Here is a 25053-nt window from a genome sequence, read left to right on the forward strand (position 1 = left end):
GCCACCATGAACCACAGGCAGGTACCTCCCTGGTGCCTTTTTTATGGTGCAGTTATACTTTACCTACAGCCGCCTGTCGCCGTGTCCGCACTTCTTTTTCCGGATTCGCACCCCATGTGGCTGCCAGCATTATAGCACCTAGGGTGCATGTGTGATGTCAGGGGGGACAGCGGCCGGGTGTTTCCATTGTGTTCATCGTTACTGCCACATGCCCGTTGAAGCATGTCAGGCCGAGATTTTCTAGCATGTCTGATCATTACATGCGACCAAATTCAATCGGAAATTGGTTGCGTGACACTTAAAGTAGGAAGAACAGTAGATACATTTTCCAGCATCCCTGCTTAACCACAGGAAATAGTGTGCCATGTGGGAGTACATAGGCTATTCTATTCTTTATTATCTATTGCAATCTACATAATGAAAACAAACAATCAGCCTTCCATCAATTACAAGCAGTTTATCGATTGGACACGTCCGCCTACCCCCATGCTGATGCTCTCTTCCTTATGGAATACCTACACTACTGGCCTAAGGCCCGTTTCCAGTAGGAGCGGTGCGATGTGGCTACATAGCCGCATCACACTGTGGGTGTCCTGAAACACATGCATGGCAATGGAACAGTATGCTGCAGATTCTCGCACGGCCGCATCCGTCCGCAGCCGTGTCCCATCTCCTCAATTCACTTGATTGAGTGATGCGGCCGGCGGCGGAAGTGATGCAATGCGGCTAGGTAGCTGCATTCGCATCACTTAGTAGTGGAAACGGGCCCATAGTGCAGAGGAGCCCAGCGCGGCTTATTTCATCTGAGACAGGCAGTAACCCTGCACCAGAGGATGCGATATGCTTGCGAAATATATATCTTGTAAGTGTATTTTTAATCCTTGCCAATTTACATTAAAAAAAGTGAAAGCACCAGAGCACTCCACTCTTTCCTTTGTATGACCTGAGAAAGCCTATTTGTTATAAAATATAACACATAGCACCACATAACCTGCAGGTGTGTATAGGAGATGCCAATGAACACTATGGCATCTTCTATCATGTCTCCCATAAGGGTTATTATGCAGCCAAATAGCCCTAATTAGCTTCATGTAATAATTAAGCAGCTCTGACACTCAACAATCACATCTCATGACTTATTTATGGCATGTGTGATGCACAGTTGCAGCACATGTAGAAGGGGCTAGTATAGCCAGGTCTGAAGACGAGGTGGCTCCGGGCCATGTGTATGGAGGTGGATAAGCTGCGCAGCTTGACTACAGGCTGACGACCAATGGCTTTCCAGTGACAGATCCCTGGGAGAGACAAATTCAGCAGCTAATTACAAAGGCGTTGTTGGTAAATACACCATAACAGTATCTCACTCTGGGGAACGGCATGCAGCAAAGCCTTGACTCAGCACAGCACGCCTGCATTGAAGAGGACCTGTTTCATGAGCTTTGTGCAAATATGTACACAATCTCAGCTAGCACCAGATCTGTAGGATAAAATGTCTTTATTAAGATGAAAATAAAATCTTTACCATAAGGGCATTAACACAGATTACAATATAGAACTTTTACTCAACTTGACTAATTAGCACAGCCATAGTAACAGACTGCCGTTTTGGACAGCCATGTGTCCTTACACCTCAGCAAATGGCGATACAAATTGCAGAATGTATTGTAGAATGCAATACATAGAAAATGAGGAGATTCAAAGTAAGCGCCATAGTACTAAGGGCTCGTTTCCACTGTAGCGAATCCGCATGCGGGCACTGCACGCGGATTCGCATAGGCAATGTAAGTGGATGGGTCCGTTTCCACTTGTGCGGCTGCGGGAGCGTTTTTTGGTGCGGCAGAAATCTGCACGGCAGAGCCGTCAGATTTTGCGTGGAGAAGGAATGTGCGCGAATCGCCGCTAATGTATCTAATAGGGAAATCGCATGCGGGGTGACCATGCGTTTTTTATCGCAAAATCGCATGCGATTTCGCATAGGTATTAATGTTAATTTACACAGGCAGTGACATGGTTAAATTCGCATATACCTTACCTATGCGGAATCGCATGCGAAATCGCGGCAAAAACGTATGCAGAATCGCACCCGCATGCGATTTCGTCCGCGGTGGAATGCAGGCGATTCCGCACCGCACTAGTGGAAACGAGCCCTTAGGCAAAGCTGGCTAAGTTGAGGTTATTTTGTGATGGGATATCCAATTTGATCATGAAATAAAAGTGTAGTAGTTCTCTATAGGTGGGCATTCCCAAATCAGTTGGACAAAGCAAGAATCATTATGCTGCTTACATTTAGGAAAGATAGCTGAGGTACTACTGTATCAAATAACTTAGAGATTCTAGTGAGAGTAAGGGCCCGTTTCCACTATCACGAAATCGCATGCGGTGCCCGCATGCGAATTCGCATAGCCAGTGCAAGTGGATGGGACTGTTTCCACTTGTGCGTTTTCCTGCACGTTTTTCTGTGCAGAAAAAATCTGCAGGGTAGGGCCCTCAGAATTCGCCTGCGTGTGGATGCAGGCGAATCGCACGCAATGTATTTAATAGGGAAATCGCATGCGTTTTCCCCATGCGTTTTTTGCCGCGATTTCGCATAGGTACCCATGTTAATTCACACAGGCAGTGACATGGTTAAAATCGCATCACCCTTACCTATGCGAAATCGCGGCAAAAAACGCATGCGGAATCGCACCCGCATGCGATTTTCCTGCGGTGATTCGCTGGCGATTCCGCAACGCTATCGTGGAAACGGGCCCTAAAGGCTGGTACACACATAGAGCAATTTCGCATCAGATCAACAGGGTGAATCAATAATTCCCCGACATGTCCTATCTGCTAATTTTGTGCAGTACTGATCTGAAAATAGATCCGTTCTTGATCGGGAGCAGATCGTACAAGTCGGAAATTATCGATTCGACCCATCTATCTGACAGGAAATTGATTTGTGTGTACCAGGCATAAGGTAAGTGTGATGTAATATCTACAAATGAGGGAGGCTTTCCCTATAAATGGTGAGCCCCATTTAACAGCCAGGTGGGCCTCTCCTCCAGTCCAACGTTGTTATTGTTCCTCCTGAAGCAGGAGGGTTCTGAGCAGGAGTCCGCTTTCACTTGTGTTACAACTTTGTATAGGAGGCAAATTTAGTGCTTACAGGGACGTATACATAACAAAGGATGTGACGACATTTACATCACCGACGTGAAAATGGGCCATAAATGCATGTTTAAAGGACATCAAAGTTAAATAAAATTCTAAATGCCACATATACTTCCAGTAATTACTAGCAAATAGCAATACAAATGCTTTTTTAATCTTTTCATGTTTTATGTGAAGAAAATATGACAATTACAGAAAACAGTTTTCACTGTGGGCATTACTATGGAGGACTGTGTCTGGCACATCCAGCATACAGAAACAATCTTTGCTGGCTGTAATCTGTGTCTCTCTCTGCCTTGCAGTGTAAAGTAAACAGTTTACAGCCAGTTTTCATTCTGAAAGGAGGGGGAAGAGTATCCAAGTAAGGAGAAAGTACTGGTCCTTTTCAGGTATCTAAAAATCCCTTAGCTGTTCTCATATGATCTGTGAGAAAGCAGGCATGGCAGAAAAACAGTAAATCATTCCTCTGTGAATAGTGACAGAGAAGTGTAACCTAGCTACATGCCTCCACAAATTCTTATAAACAGCTGGTAAATAAGGTATTTTTTTCACACAGGCTGTGATGAGAGACCTCTAAAAAGCTTTCTAGTGTTGCTGGCTAAAAGCTTTATAGGTATGTGGGGTTTACAGAAGAACAGTTTCTTTGATAGTTGTTCTTTAAGCTGCACATACATGAAATAGGGAGGTGTGGGGGGATTCCGAAAGCATCAACAAGCTTATTAAAATGTCAGCATGCACCTTTGTGAATCCATATTGAAGCACAGCATTAAGGAAACCAAACTACTCCACATATTAAAACCAGAAGCAATCATATCTATGAAAAAAAATCCACCACCTCTATCGACAAGGTCTAAAGGGAAACGATTGGTAATACAATTATTAGGATTAATTGTGACCACCAGCATCTTCAGTTTCATATAATATAATTGAGTACACTGATCAAAAGGTAAAATAATTTCCTAAAAATTGTACCATTAATGGGCAGCTTAAAAGCCACATTACACATATTTTTCGTGTACCGCCACTTAACTGAGCGAGCAATAATTTCAGATTGAAAGAGTCAAAAACAACCAATTTGATAAAAGGAGAGTATCTGATGGTGAGCGACCAAACCGAGAAAACCTACCATGCTGGAGCTCATCAGACACACCCTTCATCCTTCATACCAGGAGCCAATCGTGCATGCCACAGCATCCCCAAATCCATTTGTCCACAAATTTACCAGATATATCCTTATTTTAATAATTTCTTGGTCTTAGTAGGTCATAGGTAGGGTGGTATCTATGACATGTTTGTCACCTCAAAACAAAAGAGTGGATGGACACAGTGGATTATTCATTGGATCTGGTGTGGCTGTCCATATTGCAGCTGCAGCCTAGTGTGAACCCAGCCTTATACCCAGAAGTAGTATCACTGTTGCTTAGGACTGTTTTCCACTACAAATTGCAAAATGCAATCAAAAACACAGTGTGATTTTATGGCAAGTTTGACAGTTTTCCAGCATGCGATTCTCTGGGCTTTTTCTGGCATGATATCTGTATCCAATTCTGTATCAAATCTACAGAAGCCTGAAGAAGAAACTTCCACGTTTTAAAAGCTTGCAATAAACCATGTATAGTCATTAAAGCTTTGGTTCAGACGGGTGACTGGTGGTGAATTGTTTAGCGCAGAAAAGTTCTTGGCATTGGTATGCATCAGTTCCCTCCCTTACAACGCATTGAGCCCATTGGGGAACACAGAACTGCAAACGCAGCTGACGCTGGATGCTACACTATTACATGAGACCAGAGGGCGTCTGTCAGCATTCGGTGCAAGTGTGCACCAGGTAATTACTATTGCTTTATTTGGGTTAGCTGCTGCTCACACTTCCATGCAACTGGCTTATTCAGAGGCAGGCTCATTCCCTATTTTCCCTTCCTTTTACACTGGGACTTTCATTGTGTTTCTTTGCACAAGTAGTTGTATATGTTCATGCGCAGGAGCATGAGGTGGCTTTTATTCTTGGACATTAATTTAAGTCCCAGAACACACAAGTGGACTTAAGGTTGTTGGACATTAATTTCATATCCAATTAAGTGGTTAATGTAATATTTTGTAGCAAAGCCATAACTATCATGTAAGCAAACTGATAAAGTTGAGTCAGGGTTGAAGAAAGCCTTCTGCAGATTGTGTTTCAGTTTTTACATAACCAAAATCAGGGCTCACAGAAGGGCACTTGAGAATGTTTTGTCAAATGTTCTTTTGTTCTTAGCCATTCTTGGGTACCATTAGCTGTGTGTCTGGGTCATCATCCTGTTTGAGGATCCCTGACCTGTGACTGAGACAGAACATTGTAACACTGGGCATTATGTTTTGCCCCAGGATGAGTGTTTTAAGATGTTATTGTTCCCTGCAGACTGAAAGTACCTCACATCAACTGCAGGAACGACAAAACATAACTAAGCTTCCTCCATATTTCATAGAAGGTGTTCCTTTTTTTGAGGCTAGGTTAACAGTGGTCAGTTGCATAACTCACTTGTTATAATCAGTGTGAATTGCAATGGAGACTGGCCATAGACTTTAATAGAAAACCTGCATGCAGCGAGTTAGAATAGCATGATCAGTTACTGTGAACAGTCCCATAGACTTGTATGGGCAGTGAGTTGACATGCAGAACTATTCTGCACAGGGCCGGATTTGTACTTTCCAGTGCCTGGTAGGCCTGCTGTCACCAACGGCCCCCCCACCACCACCAAAAAATATTCTGTCCAACACTCTGACTATCGATCACTGGTTTGAATGGGCTCATTTCAGTTGTGCTGCTCTGCCCCCCATTCAGCAAATAATTCCTGTAATTTGCGCTCCTGCCCGAATGTGCACAGCAGCCGACAGTGTTCTGGGCATGCATACTTTACAAATGACGCTGATGTATAACCGGTACTTGTCAAGAATGCATAACACTGTACCGGCCTCAGTTGCTGTGCATATCTGGGCAGGAGCGAGAAATTACAGGGAGAGCGAGTGGCCAGAGCATACGCTGCTTCTTTGTCCTCTGTGCCATTGGCTGCAGTCGGAGCCACAAACAGGTGGCAGGGCAGTGCAATGGAGAGAAGCCCATCCAAAACAGAGAACAGGTAAGTAGCAAACATCCTGTCAAGACCCACTTTGGATGTTCTCTTGCAATTAGAAAGGACTTGAACTCAAAACTTCCTCTCTGCTCTAAAAGATATGCAACATTATAACCTTTAAAGAGAATCTGTACTCTAATATTCTTCCAATAAAAAGCATACCATTCTATTTATTATGTTCTCCTGGGCCCCTCTGTGCTGTTTCTGCTACTCCCTGCTGCGATCCTTGCTTGTAATTGCCAGTTTTAGGCAGTGTTTACAAACAAAAGATATGGCTGCTAACCAGAGTGTGATAGGCTGAGAGGAGCTTAGTCTGTGACTCACACAGAGCCTGCAGGGGGCGTGGAGGGTGTGTATAGCTTCTATCCTATCAAAAGCAGATCAGCACATTCCTGCCTGAAAAAATGGAAAGCGGAGGAGCGCTCCATAGTGTAAAACCAAAATTTATTTCATAAAAATGCACATAACAAAATGCACTTACTAGAAGTAGATGTATACAAGCATGTCAAATGGGCAAACGCCCTGTCCTGAAACCCTGGGGTGGCCGCCTTCTTTCGACCACCGTGCCCTGCGGTGGTCGTAGTCCGGATATAAGGGGACGGCGGTGGCTAGCCCTGGGGGTATGGGGGCGTGCTGGCAGCGTCAACGCGTTTCGGCGAATCCTCACCTTTACACTATGGAGCGCTCCTCCGCTTTCCATTTTTTCTATTTTTTCACAAGAGTGCCTTCCAGCCAGGTATGAAGGAGCTGCCAATTGTGTGAAACCATCCAGTGCCCGCCCACATATCTCCGGAGACCAGAAGCGCAAGATTTCACTTCATACATTCCTGCCTGAGCCCGACAAAGCAGTCAGAGGAAAGAAGATTAGATTATATAACACAGATAATACAGCCACTGCGAAACTAGGAAAGGCTGCAGTAAGAGACTACATTAAAACAGGTATAGGAACTTATAGTAAAGAAATAATAAGGCTGATCATTTTGTTACAGAGTCTCTTAAATAAAAAAACATTTCTTTGTTACAGCTGATATAAATCCTGCAATAAATCTGCAGTATGTCTACTTCCTGCTTTCATGGAAGCAGACATATTGTTAACATCCTGTGCTTTCAAATAAGCTTAGTTGTTGTGGCAGTCAGGTGACAGGGTAGAGATCAAATTACAACTTGTGATTAGACACAGATGAGGGGGAATTAGACAGGCTCTCTAAATACATACAGGGTGTATTTCTCTATGTTTTCCTTCTGCCCTGTGCAAGAGTTCAGCTCCACTTTAAAGCATTTGAATGACAAGTATTTACAGTTGTGTTCAAAAATATTCAACCCCCAATGCTGTAAAGGGTTTTAGGGAATTTAGCGTACATTTGTAATTGTGTTCAGAATGAAATCTTACAAGGACTTTTTAAAGAACCAAATGCAACTAAAATGACAACAATTGTTTTTGTAATACAGTATTAAAACATTTTTTTGTGATTTCTACATTGACACAATTATTCAACCCCAAAAAAACTACCACTCTTAAGAACAGAAGTTCATTCAAGTGTTTTTAATCAGGTATTGAAAACACCTGTGGATGTTAATGAGCAGCAATCAAGCATAATAAGAACCAATTAGGCAGATTTAAAATGACTGTAATACTCAGCTCCTTCTAGACATTTACTGGTGTGTTTACAAACATGGTGAAGTCAAGAGAATGGTCCAGGAAGACAAGAGAAGAGGTGATTTCTCTTCACAGGAAGGGCAATGGCTATAAGAAGATTGCCAAGATGTTAAACATACCAAAAGACACCATAGGAAGCATCATTCACAAATTCAAGGCAAAGGGCACTGTTGAAACGCTACCTGGTTGTGGCAGAAAAAAGATGCTGACTTTGACTGCTGTGCGCTACCTGAAGCGCAAAGTGGAGAAAAGTCCCCGTGTGACTGCTGAGGAACTGAAAAAAGATTTGTCAGATGCGGGGACTGAAGTTTCAGCTCAGACAATAAGGAGCACACTGCGTAATGAAGGCCTCCATGCCAGAATTCCAAGGCGCACCCCCTTGCTGTCTCCAAAGAATAAGAAGAGTCGACTGCAGTATGCCAAAAGTCATGTGGCCAAACCGCAAACGTTTTGGGATAGTGTTCTGTGGACTGATGAAACAAAATGAGAACTGTTTGGGCCCATAAATCAACGTTGTTTGGAAGAGGAAGAACAAGGCCTATGAAGAAAAGAACACCTTGCCTACTGTGAAGCATGGCGGGGGGGGGGGGGGGGGGGGGGTAATCATGCTTTGAGACTGTTTTGCTTCTGCAGGTACAGGGAAGCTTCAGAGTGTGCAAGGTACCATGAATTCTCTTCAGTACCAGGAGATATTGGATGAAAATGTGATGCAGTCAGTCACAAACCTGAGGCTTGGGAGACGTTGGACCTTTCAACAGGACAATGATCACAAGCATACCTCCGAGTCCACTAGAGCATGGTGCAGGTTAAAGGCTGGAACATGGGCCATCGCAGTCACCAGACTTAAATCCGGTTGAGAACCTCTGGTGGGACTTGAAGAAAGCAGTTGCAGCGCACAAGCCTAAGAATGTGACTGAACTGGAGGCTTTTGCCCATGAAGAATGGCCTGAGATACCCGTAGATCGCTGCAAGACACTTGTGGCAAGCTATGCTTCATGTTTAAAAGCTGTTATAACTGGAAAAGGATGTTGTACTAAGTACTAATGTCACTTGGGGGTTGAATAAAACTGATAATGATGTGAGCACAGAAAAGACATTAGTGGTTATTTCATTATAAAATGTTATGTTATATTTGTCTGACTTACAAGTGCCTCTTTGATTTAATTGTAAACAAGATGACTGAAATTATCAAAATAAATGTCAAACAGGCCTAAACACTCAATTTCAGTGGGGGTTGAATAATTTTGAACACAACTGTATATTTGCTGAAAAATCTATGCATCTCTTTTGAATGTTTTTTTTTTTTTTTTTTTTTTCAGAATCAGAATTTATTATCGGCAAGTACAACGGTGGATTGTACCCGGAATTGGTTTTGGCGCATACAGGGTCGTCGATGAAAAGAGAAACAAGAAGCAGCATACGGATAAGCATGGTACATACATAGACAGGGGACAAGCATACATAGGACAACATTACAGCTTGTGCGTACAATTAAGCAGAGTACAGCATTGCATACAGTTAAGCATGGTGCATACATATACCGTATATACTCGCATACAAGCCGAATTTTTGACCCCCAAAAAGGGGGTCAAAAGTTGGGGGGTCGGCTTGTATGCGAGTCTTCCCTGGTGGTCTAGTGGTGGGTGGTCGGGTGGTCCGCGCCCCGCTCCCCCCCCTCCCCGCTCCCCCCCGCGGCCGCTGCTGCTATTACCTTGTTAGACAGCGGCCGCTTCCTAATCCGCGTTCCTCTTCTTCCTCAGAGTGTATCACAGCAGCGCGCCCGGCGCTGCTGTGACGATGCAGGGGGCAGGAAAGAGCGGTTCCCTTGGTAACGGCGATACAGATCGCCGCTATAGGAAGCCGCGCTCTTTCCTGCCCCCTGCATCGTCACAGCAGCAGCGCCGGGCGCGCTGCTGTGATGCACTCTGAGGAAGAAGAGGAACGCGGATTAGGAAGCGGCCGCTGTCTAACAAGGTAATAGTAGCAGCGGCGGCCGCGGGGGGAGCGGGGGGGAGCACTACCCACCTATGCTGGGTACTATACTGGCTAAACTGGGCACTATACTGGCTAAACTGGGCACTATACTGGCTAAACTGGGCACTTTACTAGCCATACTTGGGTACTATACTAGCTAAACTGGGCACTATACTGGCTAAACTGGGCACTATACTGGCTAAACTGGGCACTATACTGGCTAAACTGGGCACTATACTAGCCATACTTGGGTACTATACTAGCTAAACTGGGCACTATACTGGCTAAACTGGGCACTATACTGGCTAAACTGGGCACTATACTGGCTAAACTGGGCACTATACTAGCCATACTTGGGTACTATACTAGCTAAACTGGGCACTATACTGGCTAAACTGGGCACTATACTGGCTAAACTGGGCACTATACTAGCTAAACTGGGAACTATACTGGCTAAACTGAGGCACTACCTACCCATACTGGGCACTATACTGGCTATACTGGGCACTTTACTAGCTATACTGGGCACTTTACTAGCTATACTGGGCACTATACTAGCTATACTGGACACTACCTACCTATACTGGGCACTATACTAGCTATATTGGGACACACTGGGGGGCTGCACCAATCCAGCATTTCCTACCCCCGGCTTATATGGGGGTCAATCATTTTTCCCTGTTTTTTCAGGGAAAAGTTGGGGGGTCGGCTTATATGCGGGTCGGCTTATATGCGAGTATATACGGTAAGCAATAAAAAGCAAAAACAAAAGCAAAACAGAGCATTACAGCATACACGTACAGTTAACATAGTACAAACATAGCAAAACGTACACCGATAGCAGGAACAGAAAAGAGTGGGACTGGAGGAGCAGCCTGAGAGCTGATATGAGCGCTGCCATTTTCGGCACTGGACGCTACACAGCGACACGCTCCCAACAAGACAGGTGCTACCGATTGTCCGCGAAAGTAGAAAGAAGGCTGAGAAAGCTGAGGGGCATCATAAAGGAGGTGGACAGCAGAGTTTACGCGGACCAGGTTGATTTCAAGTCTGCCCGGCTGGTAATGAGGGTGCAGACACAGTGGGGGCCCTGTGGGGCCAGGCCGCCAGGAGGCAACTTTGCTGGGCCGCAGCGGTGGTGGACGTGGGACTGGTGGACCTTGGTGGTGGGAGGACACTGATGCTCAGATGCAGCAGCCAGCTCCACTGAGAGGGGGGCAGCATCACCTCCTCTGTGCGATGGGGTAGTGGACCTGGCAGCCAGTGGGAAATTTAGCCCCCGGCTTGTGGCCTAGTGCAGGTAGGATGTAGGTGGCCGGGAGGTCAGCAGCACAGACCTTGAGAGACGATGTTGTTGTCTGGTGGATCAGCAGCGGGCCGGTGCAGCTGCAGATGGATGGATCTGTGAAGTGGCGGTGGTGTGCTGGTGTATCCAGCAGCAGCAGGCCTGCACTGAGGAGCTGAAGAGCCCGCTTCTCCCCTGCAGACTGTGGCAGTAACGTTGTTGTGGCTGGTAGGCTCCTTTCCAGCTTGGAGCACATGGCTCCCTTCCCTGCTCGGATGATCAGCTGACTGCCGAGCGCATCCTAGTCAGCTGATTCAGCGGCAGCCAGCAGCGGGCCTGGGACAGTGGTGTCGGAGGATCCAGCGCTGCACGCGGCCGACAGATGAAAAGAGGCGATCCCGGGGCATGATCCACTGAGCGCTGACCCAGGCGTGGGCGCAATCCGCCGAGCACCCGGTCAGTGGCAAGGTTCCCCAGGCTGTGTGGCTGCGTTTCAGGCGGCTGGCTGGACTGCCGAGAATGGCAGAGTCCCCGCAGCCCGCAGAAGCAGAGCACGTGGCCGATCAGCTGGCATTCCGCGGCCCGCTCAAAAACTCCGCGACCCACCGGCTCACACGTGCGACCCCCGCCATCCCCGCATCTTCCCCCGCATCCTCCCCAGAGAGGGAGAGAGAGCAGGCGAGGGATCGAGGGGAGAAAGGAGAAAAAGACCGGAGCCCTGCGGCCGCGGCGTCCTGTCACGACGCCATCTTGAATCTGTTAAATGTACATATGGTGGTGTGCTCCAACATATTGACAGTATACAGGAACAAAGTCTGAAGAAGGCTTATTAGCAGAAAGCTTACTCTTTTCCATTTAAGCCAATAAATGTTATCACCCCGATTCAAAAATCTCTGTTTTTGCTGATGGCTAAGATGGTACAATGCTCTACTGCCAAACCATACACACTAGCATAGAAGTATTAACAGCTCAGGTGACAGTGACAGTTTAGCAATGAAAGGAAAGCAAACAATATTTTTATTCCTGCAGTTCTCATAGATGGTAGGAGCTGAAGGACAGAAAATCAGAGTCAGGAAAGAGTTAACTGAAGCAGAGAAAGGTGACTGCTAGCTAAGAAAAACAAAACAAAAGAGAAACAGTCATAAATTAGGGTGAGATAAGAAAGTAATAAACTGCTGGGGTCAGTGTCACAGCTGTAAAAGAGTAGGTGAAGAAACTAGCAGAGCTCACTGATGTTTGTGAGTGCCTGCATTAAAACTCAGCGGAACTTATTTCTATCTGCTTTGTAATGTAAATCCCTGGTATTTCTCACATCAACTTGTATGTACATCATACAGAGGAATACTTCATCAGGTGACAGCAGATACTGATTGTCATAACACATCAGGAAGTGTGTGTGTGTGTGTGTGTGTGTGTGTGTGTGTGTGTGTGTGTGTGTGTGTGTGTGTGTGTGTGTGTGTGTGTGTGTGAGAGAGAGAGTGTGAGAGAGTGTGTGTGAGTGTGAGTGTGAGAGAGTGTGTGTGAGTGTGAGTGTGAGAGAGTGTGTGTGAGTGTGAGTGTGAGTGTGAGTGTGAGTGTGAGTGTGAGTGAGAGAGAGAGAGAGAGAGAGAGAGAGAGAGAGAGAGAGAGAGAGAGAGAGAGAGAGAGAGAGAGAGAGAGAGAGAGAGAGAGAGAGAGAGAGAGAGAGAAGCAGGGATTGGGGAACTCTGGAATTTATCTATTAGTGCAGACCAGGGCACTAGCTGGCTGGCTGCACTGCTGGACTAGAAGAGATGATTTACTGTGACATATGACCTCTCTCTCCAAGTCCTGCCGTCCTTCTTATCTTATCTGATTTTATCGCCCTAGGCCATGGCCTTTCCAAAAATCCGGCCCGGATTCTGCAACACATCTAACCACTGAACAAGGCCTGGAAGCTTCATTTTTTCAAATGTGAACATAAAGCTGAGGTGATATACCAAAATGCTCTAGTTTTGTTTTTTTCCCCCAAAAGGACATTGTCTCAGAAGCATTGTGGCTTGCCAAATGCATTTTAGTAAATTCCAGTCTAGCTTTTTTATGTTTTTCTGTCAACAGTGGAGTTCTTCTGGGTCTTCTTCCACTAAACCCACCTCACTCAAAAAGGTACAGATGATGTGATCAGGAAAAGTCAATTTTCCTGCAAGCACACCAGAAATAATTGATATAAATTTTTATTAAAGATCAATCATCCAAAAGCACCACTTCGAAAGGGATCCTTATCTAATCAAGTGAACTGGAAATGCTAGATGATGGATTTTAGTAATCATTTAAATAAATTGACTTTTGCTGTACGATTATGGTGACGCCATCTACATTCCTGCCTCAAACAACTGAATTTAAAATTGTGGCATTCATACAGTTGGTGTGCAGTAAATATCGTGCCGACTTCAGATGGTGGAATCAAATATCAATATTATCGTACATCCCTTTGGAAGCTCTTCTCTGCCTTCTGTCCACCATTACTATCCTTCTGCTAATTCTTGGTGGATTTTCCTCTTGCCGCTGCAGCCAACAAGGGGCTTGATTCACAAAGCGGTGCTAACTGTTAGCATGCCTGTGAAAACCCCCTTAGCACGTCTAAACCAGCCTTTCGCGCACAAAACTTTATGCGCGTAAAACTTTACGCGCATAAAGTTTTACGTGCGCACTGCACAGAGCGCAGGGCGCTCCACGCGAAGTGCCCATTAAAGCCTATGGGACTTAGCGCGCGCATAGGACTTTGCGCACGTAAAACTTTGGGCGCAAAACTTTGCGCGCGATCTGATTGAGAAATCCAGTGCTAACCTACTTAGCACCCTGGTTAACACGTCTAAAGACTTTAGACGTGCTAAGTAGGTTAGCACTGCTTTGTGAATCAAGCCCAAGGTTGGCTACAGTCCCCATGGACATTAAAGGGAACCTGAAGTGAGAGTAATATGGAGGCTGCCATCTTCATTCCCTTATAAACAATGCCAGAGTCTTGATTTCTGTGCTGATACTCTGCCTCTAATACTTTAAGTCACTGGCCCAGAATGAGCATATGTTTATTAGAAAAAGTGAGTTTTGGAGTTAGCCTTTAAAGATTTCAAAAGGATGTAGAGCGACAGATGTGTTGTGGAAGGGCATTCCAGAGGAGGGGTGAAGCACGTGAGAAATTCTGTATATGTGAATGCGAGGAGGTCAAAAGAAGGTCATGTGCCCATCTGAGAAAGCAGTTGGGTTGGTATCTGGAAACAAGTGAGGAAATGCATAGAGGGAGAGAGATTGTGGAGACTTTGTAGGTTAGAGTTAAAGGTATTACTTTTACAAGACTGTTTTTTTCTACCTACATAGGTTAGAGTTAGAAGTTTAAAATGGATCCTCTCACTAATTGGAAGCCAATGAAAAGCTTGGCAGAGAGGAGCAGCAGCAGAGGAATACATTTGCTGAACAATTTATACATGCAGTTTTCACTTATGGCAGGCAGCTACTAATTGTGCAGTTTATTCACAAAATCTGAGTTTATATTTGCCAAGGGTAATTTTAACCACTTGAGGACCACAGGTTTATACCCCCCTAATGATTAGGCAACTTTTTACAAATTATGCACTGCGCAGCTTTAACAATTTATTGCTCAGCCATACAACTTATCACCAAAATAAATTTTACCTCCTTTTCTTGCCACTAATGGAGGATTTTTTGGGTGGTCTCTGATTGCTGCTGCAATTTTTTTTTTTAATTTTAAAAGATATTTAAAAAAAAAAAATTATTTTATTTAAAATTGGCCCTGACTGCGCTCCATACACAACATTTCATTCATATAGGCATCAGCCTATGAGAGGGATTAGATTATGAGTTAATCGGAGGGATTGCTAAGTGTCAGGGCTGTCCCCTGTACAGCGCTGTGCTGGATCGCAGCACAGTACAAATGTGTATTAGCTGCTAACGGATCCCCGCTCTGTCTTTGTAGGGAATGGGCGCACATGCATTTCCTGCTAATCCAGGGCTCCAGTGCTTGATGTGAATCGGCGTTAGGTGGTCCTGGGGGCGCCACCTTCCCACCATCCATCGGCATGAGGTGGTCGGAAAGAAGTTAAGGTAGCCACACATGATTAGCATAAGACCGTTTATGGTAAACCTTTTGTTGCAGTGAATGATGGGGAATCCAGTTCCAGATTGACCATTTTTTAATCTGATTTCTTCTGAACAATGATTTAGATGGAACAGTAAGTTAATCATGATTCCCTGATGTGACTGTGCATTAATATTCAGACCGCTATTTAGCCTTATTTGACTTGCGGACATGCCAGACAATGAGAACTCCAGGAAGTGCTAAATAAAAAGTATTCCCCTGGTTATATTAGTTACTGCATCTTTAAATACTAGTTCTCTTGCTTATAATATGCTTTGGAAGATTGCTGAATAACATTTCTGCTATTCAAGATGCTGTGCATTATAGAGAGTTAAAATTGGCTTTCAAACCATGGTTTATTTTCATCCCCAGTTGGTAGAGGGTAGTTCCTACTATCTTTACAGATAACTCATCAGAGTCAGACAGGAGAATGAGATAGCTGGTAAGAAAGTGTTTAAAAATATTGTAGCTAGTAAGTTGTAAAGAAAAAAATATTTTTCAAAAAGTTGTAAATCCCAAAGGTTAATGTATTTCTGTTCAATTAGTGCATTGTTTTCTGTCCATGCGAGTCCTCTGGTGGACCCAAAAGTCTAGTCAACTGTGACCAGTGGACACCCCCTGGCACAACTTCTTCCGTCACTTAAGGATCTACTAACAAGGTGGTTATGATTGCCAAACACCTACTGAAGCTTTCATGCTCCATACAAATAGGCTTTCTTTTAAACCTATTCAATCACTCACATTGTTTTGTTCATAAAGTATTATTTTCCATGCACACAGCCAGAATCTTCAATGCATTGGCTCTAAAGACAGATCTCTTCACCTGCCCCTCATAATTGAACCAAGAAGCAAATCAGAATGTAAACCCCTCCTCAGACGGAAAAGGATTGTGGGTAATGAGAAGAAGTGACTTATCTTACAACTATACGAAGGTCACTAAGATCTGGGAAAGAAAACATTTATGAAAAAGCTCTCAAACACAATGAAACAAACCCAGATTTTCCTGTTACTTTAAATGAGAGCATTTATTGGCTGTTAAACGAGGCTTATGGTGTGGTAACAACCTGGGAAAGCTGTGCTAGGTGTCTTATGTAAGGGGTATAGTTGCTCACATCAGACTAGAAACCAATAATATATTTTATACTGGTCTCAGTATAAACAAAATAGCTCATCTTATCTGCTGCAATTGTATTGCTCTCTTTAAATAGTTCTCAGACCTGCCTGTGAACCTGTATGAAGAGAGGACAGGACCAGCTGTAGAGACCAGCAGGTCAGCTGATCCAGGCAATTAAAGGGAACCAGAGGTAAGAATAATATGGAGGCTGCCATATGTATTACCTTTTAAGCAATACCAGTTGCCTGGCCGCCCTGCTGGTCTTCTGCCTCTAATACTTTCAACCCTAGACCTTGAACCAGCATGCTGGGGGTTTCTGACAATATTGGCCTCAATTCACTAAGATCATGCTAGAGATAATAAGGCAAGAGTAGCCTTGCCACAGCACAGTGAAAGAGTCATCTCTTCATCCCTTGAGTTACCTCCTCTGTAGTTAACTCCTCTGTACTTATTTTCACACGCAGTTAATTAACAGCCTGTCTTTAACTTTAGAATTCTGTATTTATTTTAAGGATTGAAGAGTTAACTTAAAGACAGAAGAGTTAACTTTAGGTTTGCATGAGGAAAAATGTTTCCTGAATACTACATACCTCATCACCATGGTGAGAACTCTAGAAACCTTATTAAAGACAGGAGATAAGCTTAGTGAATTGAGGCCATTGTTAGAGCTGACAAGATTAGCTGCATGCTTGTTTCTGGTGTAATTCCGTTCACTACTGCAGCCAAATAGATCAGCAGGACTGCCAGGCAACTAGTATTGTTTAAAAGGAAATAAATATGGCAGCCTCCATAGCATTTTCACCTCGGGTTCACTTTAACTAGAATTAACTGGTGTTCTGGACTGTCCACATCTAGTGTAAAAGCAAACATCAGCATACCAAACGGTTTAGATCACATGACTGCCAGGTGATACTGCCTATCCTTGTGGCCCCTCCCTCATCACAAAACCAGGCAAAGCCAGCAGCAGCTGCTTTGGATATCTTTAAAAGGGTAACAGAAGTAAAGTGTCCTACTTTACAATTTGGTAAATGGAAAGAACACAGAAATTCAGTTGCAGTATTGTTGCTACAATACCATATAGATAGTTACAGATTAAAGCCCGAAAACATAGATGGACTACATTGTTGGAATAATACTGTATTTTTCCTGGAAATGTAGTTAATCGCATAGTCTCTAAAGAGGTATATTAGCCCCAAACTGTAGTTTTTCTTTTCTGTTACCATGATGTATTTCAATGGTGTAAGACCTCCTTCACACCAAAGTGTTTTTTTGGGGGGTTTTTTGCTGGCGATTCATGCTTCGCTGATCGCCGGTGATCAGTAAAGCACTGCTGTAGGAGTCATCCGATGGGATTACTCTCACTTCAGTGATTGTTGCACGTTAGCGATTTCCAACGATCCCAAACATGCTACATGTAGCATTTTCCTGGTAACTGCTTTACGCAAAACGCAATCGCACAAAAATCACCGAACACCACAATACAAAATCACGATCGCCTAGTGATCGCTATCATGATTCCTAGTATGAAGGAGGCCTCAATGTTTGGTGTTGTTATAATTGTACTGCATTACAAGAAGCACATAATTCTGAACATTTCACCCACTTGAGAATAAGACCCCCCCCCCCCCCCACCCACCCACCCAACTCCATGCAATGGCTTATCTTAAAGTTGAGCTGAACTCAGTACTTCTCTGTTCTAAAAGATAAGCAAGATAAGCAACAGCATAACAACCTTTAAAGGATACCTTATGCTGGGTACACACAATGCTTTTTTTTAGTCGACATTCCGTCCGATCGATTTCCAATTCGATTCTGTTATCTTTTCTTATCTATTTCCTTTCACTTATATGAGAAATGGATCAGAAAAACGATCGAAAATAAGATCAGACATGTCGGATATTATCTATCTAACACAAAATTGTATGGTGTGTACCTATCATTAGTCCTCATTACATTCTCAAATTGACGCCCTGCGTGTGGGGAGTTGCGCATAGGCTTACCCCAGATCTGGGCGTCTGCCTCCTTTTCAGCTTCAGTCCAAATCACAGAACTTACTGCACAACTTCCAGACATGGAATAAGCTCTGGAATACAAAGCTCACACTCCAATGTCTACATTCAGGGATAAGCTAGATCCATGTTGTAATTTCATAATTGCTGCAATTAGACCAGAAACCACTATTAGTGCTGTTTACTCATTGGCCCAGAAAACCACCTACTAATAATCTGATGGTGATCCATCCAGTGTATTGCAAGAAAGTTATTCTGTGCCCAATTCTGAGCAATATTTGCTACTGTGTTCTAAACTGTATCTAGAAGCAACATCAGCAGAAGAACAGTTCACTGAAAGCTTCAGACACTTTTTTTCTGCGGAGTGCGTACACACAAACATCAGAGAACTATGCAAAATGCCAAGCTGTCAGCAGCTGGGCAAGGCCTCATTCACACCATCTGTGTTATGTAACACATGCATATGATAATGCACATTGCCAGTGTTATTTCATAGCCTGGTCATTTTCTATTGTACATACTTTTTTGCGCATGAAATCCAGAAACGTGCTGCAGACAGCGAGATAGGATAATGGAGTCCATTTCAACACAGGGATGTGAACATGCCCATTGAGTTGGATGAGCAGTGTTTTCACATGTGCTAACCTGCTGCACTATTGCGCAATACAACAAGTGTAGTACAGCACAAAAACGCACTTATCTGCTTTTCAGCAGCATATCAATGTAACCAGGGCTGTGGAGTCAGAGTTGAGAAGTCAGAGCAATTTTTGGGTACCTGGAGTCGGGAAAAAATGCACCGACTCTGAATGAATTTAAACTGTAACTAAAATAGAAAATATGATAAAAAGATGTTCTATTTCTCAGATAATAGTCAACATAAATCACATATATACAGTAATAGCTGTGCTTAGTCCACAAAAATGAAATAAACCAATAAAAAATAGTTACTTGTGCTGCTTCAATAAAGCAGTCCCCGTATTTTTAAAGTCATATATACATATCTGATTGTGACTGCATATATGATGTGTACACAGGAAACTTTTATATATACTAAATAACATCTATGCTGTAAGTATAAAGCCTGATGTGTACCAGTGTCACTAATAGAGATGGTCAATGAGATGGAAATAATTCTGCGCTGATGCTGGTTTATGCAAATTGATGCACTCCCTTTGCGCATGAAAATAAATAATTTGATATGTTGCTAAAATTTGGTTTGATGACTACAAATTAAAGGGTACCTGAGACTGATTAAAAGAAAAGTTTTATACATACCTGGGGCTTCCTCAAGCCCCCTTCAGGCTAATCAGTCCCTCACTGTCATCCTCCGCCACCTCTTCCTGTCATCCTCCGCCGCCAGATCTTCTGCTATGAGTCCCGGTAATTCAGCCAGTCAGTGCAGTCCGGCCGCGTGCCGCTTCCACAGCCAGGAGCATTCTGCACCTGCACAACAGTTCTGCCCAGGTGTAGTACGCTCCAGGTGGCGAAGTGTGTGCATGTGCACTACACTCGAATAGCTCAAGTACCTGGACCCATAGCAGAGCTTATGCGTTTCTGGCTTAGCCAATAATTCATCATCTTCAGCATAATTTCTTCATCACTCATGCATTTAGAGAAAACAAATACAAAAACATAACATGATACTGCTTCAACTACATGATAGATTCTCTCCCTTCACCTCACCGGTGCTCCCGTACACAGCAATCCGCTCAGTACACCCGGTGTGCTTACAAACGAATAATCAAGCCTCTAGAGGGGGCCACTAGAGACCAGGGAACTGTATGGGGAGGGAGGTGGGGGTCACTAGACACCAGGAAACTATATAGGGGAGGGAAGGGCCACTAGACACCAGGGAACTGTATAGGGGAGGGAGGGAGGGCCACTAAACACCAGAAACACTAGGAGACTGTATAATGGAGGGATGAACACTAGACACCAGTGAACTGTATAGGGGAGGGAGGGTGCCATTATTCACCAGGGAACTTTCTAAGGAAGGGAGGTGGTCACTAGATATTGAGGATGGCCCATGACTTGGTTCTAGTGTTCAGTTTTGGCCCACTTTGTATTTGAGTTTGAGTTTGAGTTTTACACCCCTGTTCTAGATAATTGTGTGCTTACAATTTTATAGCAACAAAATATTGAGGGCCCTCAATATTTTTTGTTTTTGTGCTTAGCGGTTTTCTAAGCGGTTTTTATGAGCGGTTTTGTAATTCACTCCCTGACGCAAGTCAGGAAGTGAACTCTTTGACCCGGAAAAGAATAAATACAATGCATTTATTCCTAAAAACGCAAACAATTGCTACACAAAGCGATTTTGTGAGCGTTTTGCGTTTCTCCTATACGTTACATTGGGGTGGAATCACCTCAAAAATGGTGCACACACTGCTTTACTGAACGGACAACGCACGACCCGTGCTGATATGAACCTTCTCACAGGCATTCATTGCACAAGTGTTCGGGGGGCGTTTTTAAAAACCGCCCGCGTGTGAACAAGCCCTCATACATACCAACAGTTTCAGATATATCTATAGCATTATATACTCAAAAATAGTAGAGAGCACACAGCAATATATGCAATGTGTATACCCACCAGTATCATAGACCATATAGTAATATACACTAGACAGTAGAGAGTAGTTTAGCAATACTGACTAGACCGTAGTATAGACATCCTGTATATGCTTGGCAGTATTCGAGAACATAAACGCATGTCCTACAGTTTTACAAAACATACAGCAATATAAGCCCAGCAGTACCAGCGGCACATACAGCAGTATCATAGACACAGAAATCAATTAACAAGCAATATTAGAGATAGCCAACATTATCAGAAGCCTCAGAATGAATACAGTCTTTCAGCATCAGAGATACCTATATCAACCATACCTATACCAGTGACACCTATAGTAACATATACCTAGTAGTACTAGAAGTACCAAGAGCAACATTTACCCAGCAGTACCCACTGATAACCATGAATCTACCTATGAAAGACAGAAACACAGTAGTATCAGAGATACCTATATCAACATATATATCCAGCACAATACAGTAAAATTTTATTTCTGTGCTCAAAAAATTGGCAGCACAGGGCAATGTAAACTGCTGAGTGTGTGTATAAATGAGCATATGACCTCCAAACAGCACAGTAAACTGACCTAGAATATAGGTATTGTTACTACAGAGTGTACATATTATGGGCTTCATGATATCTATACAGCTCCATATATAGAGATTGAGTAACATGTCATTGCTACAGAAAGTATACTAGATGCATTTGGAGGTATATTGCATACTAATATGCAGCATTACCTCCTTACCGTTCATTGTGGGAAGAGATTACCGTATAATACAGAGATTGCTACAAAGTGTATGCATGGGATATATCCTGGGCATTATACCATCTATACCAGCCTTTCTCAACCTTTTTACCATGGAGGAACCCTGTAAATAACTTTTGGATCTCAAGGAATCCCTGCAAACAATTTTTTGATCTCGAGGAACCCCTACATTTAATTTTTCAGGAGGCATGGTCTTTAAATAGGTTAGGCTGCTAATTTCACTATCTCCTATTACACTGCCACTCATTATACTGTCTCCTGATCCCCCAATTTAATGCTTCTTGTTACAGTACCCCCTATTATAATGTGCTCTATTAAACTTGCCCCACAATGGGGTAAAATGCCAAGGAACCCCTGCAGAGTCCTCAAGGAACCCTGGTTGAGAAAGCCTGATCTATACAGTACAGTATGTGGCCTAGTGCAAACCGAGCGGTTTTGGTAGCGTTTTTAGAACCGCTTGCAAATGTGGAAACGCTTGGATAATGCATTTCAATAGGCTGGTGCACACCAGAGCGGTAGGCGTTTTGCAGAAACGCATACTCCCGGGCTGCAGCATTTTTTGGATTTCGGGGGCGTTTCTGCCTCCAATGTTAAGTATAGGAAAAACGCTTGATAAAACGCCAGATCAGAGCGGTTTTCCAGGCGTTTTTGTTACAGTAGCTGTTCAGTAACAGCTTTACTGTAACAATATCTGTAATCTGCTACACAAAAAAAGCTACACAAAACGCTAGCAAAATGCTTCATAATAATAAGAAAAAACGCTTCAAAAACCGCTAGCGTTTTGCGGATCTGCTAGCGGTTTTTGGTGTGCACTAGGCCTATAAGAGCACAGCAACACACACACACACACACACAACTATACCGCACATATATGGCATATATAAGCATTATGACATCCAATCAGCACAACACGGATACATATAGTAATCTAATTATTGACCTATTCAATACATACTGTATTAGCAGTAGTGGGAGTAATTTGGCAATTAGGACATTCATTGAGTACACCAATATATAAGCAGGGGAATACATTGGCTATGTACTGGGCAATACAATGAATGCAAGACAGCAATTCACACATGGTTCTAAAGAACATCTAGAGGCATCGTTGTCACATCCATACAGTACCGTAAAGAGACTAGCAGAGTCCTAGACAACACTATGCACAGTATTAAAGCAGAACTGGAGATACATAAGCAGTATTATGACATCTATAGGAAACAGTATAGAGACTCTATATAGCAATCAAAGGATTACTATATTTATTAGCAGCACATGGAATCTATTGGCAATTAGGAAATCTACACATAAAAGAAAAGGCATCGATCTGGACAAAATATATAAGCACTGAATATACATTCTGGTCCTTTTACCATACAGACAGCATTACAGCATGCTTGGACCACACTCCCAATTATATATAAGCAATAGACAGCATAGCTGGCGGAGACATGGGCATTGCTATTCACAATATATTTGCAGCATGAGGGATATAGTAGATATATCCTGGCTATTACAACATGCTTGCAGCATAACAATACATTACAGACAGAATATGACAGGCTAGAGCACATTACAGAATTACAGATTGCAGATAATATAGTGCCAGGCAGTGATGTGGACACTATTATACCCAGTATATGAGCAGCAATAGGGATAGATGGAAGATGCAGATATATACATTACATATGTGTCTAATATCTGATAATTACTAGGGAATAGAGACTGATACAACTAGCAGCCCCCGTCCTCTCCCCTAGCACCGTCCCCCACTATCTTTCTCCCCAAGATGTTGATGATAATGGGGGGGGGGGGGGTGTCTCACCCTCGGGTCGGCTCTGTAAGATGAAGCTGAGGATGATGATGGTGAGGAGGGTGGAGGAGGGGCCCCCCGGCTCCATGTCCCGGTGTGGCTCAGAGGGAAGGGGGAGGCGGCATCCCGGGGCCGCTTCTGCTGCTGCTGCGGCTCTACCGGCGGCTCCACACCATTTCGGAGGCCCCCAGTGGCCTGCCTCGGAACTGCATCTCCTCTTCGTTCCGAAGACACACAGCGGCTGTCCGGAGAACTGCATCTCCTCTGCATTCGGGAGACTCTCAGCGGCCTTCCATGGAACGGCATCTCCTTTTCACTCTGGTGACATCTAGTGGCTATCCGGTAAAGTGCATCTTCTTTGCTCTCGAAACTTACAGTTGCTGCCTGCAGAACTGCATGACGTCTCCCTTCAAGAAACCCTCCCGGAGACGTACTATACTTCCTTTGAGCTCTGGAGACACCTAATGGACTTCCACTAAACTGCATTTTTTTTTCAGCATCCAGCAGCCGTTCGAGGAACTGCATTTTCTTTTATATCACTCAAAATCCCAGCGTATATCCCAGGAACTGCATCTCCTCTACTGTCCTGGAGAGTGGAGACCCCCAGCGGCGACCCGGGAGACTGCAGTCGCCTTGCTTTCCGAAGACCACAACGGCCTGTTGGGGAAGTGTAGCTCATTTCTGGAGACTCCTTGTGGCCTCCAGCGAACTGCATCTTACATGTTCTCCAAAGACTCCCACTGGGCATCAATTTATCTCCAACATACCTTTTAGGGCTGGTTCACACTACAAGAGCTTTTTAAGCGCTAGACATTTTGAAAAGGTCTGGCTAATGCAATGCTATGGACAATGGCGTAGCTAAGGAGCTGTGGGCCCCCGCTGCAAGTTTTACAATGGGGCCCCCCAAGCATTCTATACATAACAATTGATATGGCCCATGAAAACCTGCCAATGGCAACTACAGTGTCAGAGGTGCAAGAAGGGGATGGGGATCTACTAGTTAATCAGAGACGTCTGAGCCATTAGGCAGCTATACATTCTTGCCTAGAGCGACAGGAGGATGGAAGAGCGCTTCTGCACTGAGTAGTGAGAGAAGAAATGCCTCTCAGATCACTCAAGTATCAGGTTACACAGCAGCAGCAGCAGCGCCTGACTCGACTCATAACTGATTCACTGACTGATTCATTCATTTCCTTCAGCTCAATGATTCAAAGAACCACAGCAATGAATGAGTCGGTGAGAGAAGGCACTCATCCTAGTCAGGGATCCGAGTACAGCATCAGCTCCTGAGTCCTGAGATTCATTCAGTCCCTCTCTCTCTGCTACTGGTAACTGCCTGGATGTAGAGACTGTGTAGCAGCAAGGCATTGACTGCCCCCCAGGCCACCTTTCATTCAGTGATTTAGGGTTGGTCCTGTGTCTGCTGTATTCAGGTTTGTTGTTGTAAGGCAATGTAAAACACTAGGCTAGCTGATAAAAGTGCAATTAGAGG

General features: G+C 44.0%; 1 protein-coding gene across 2 annotated transcripts in view; it reads right to left on the reverse strand.

Annotated features, from left to right (window-relative positions):
* KIAA1549 (KIAA1549 ortholog) overlaps positions 1–23743 on the reverse strand; it is a 206519-nt gene extending 182776 nt beyond the window's left edge. For both annotated transcript variants that reach the window (XM_068277338.1, XM_068277337.1), the window contains exon 1: positions 23574–23743. In XM_068277338.1, coding sequence (XP_068133439.1) covers positions 23574–23649 — 76 coding nt within the window. In that variant the 5' untranslated portion in view covers positions 23650–23743. The remainder of the gene's footprint in view (positions 1–23573) is intronic.
* Positions 23744–25053: the final 1310 nt, after the last annotated feature.

This window comes from Hyperolius riggenbachi, chromosome 3, assembly GCF_040937935.1.
Source record: "Hyperolius riggenbachi isolate aHypRig1 chromosome 3, aHypRig1.pri, whole genome shotgun sequence".
In the NCBI taxonomy this organism is placed as follows: domain Eukaryota; kingdom Metazoa; phylum Chordata; class Amphibia; order Anura; family Hyperoliidae; genus Hyperolius; species Hyperolius riggenbachi.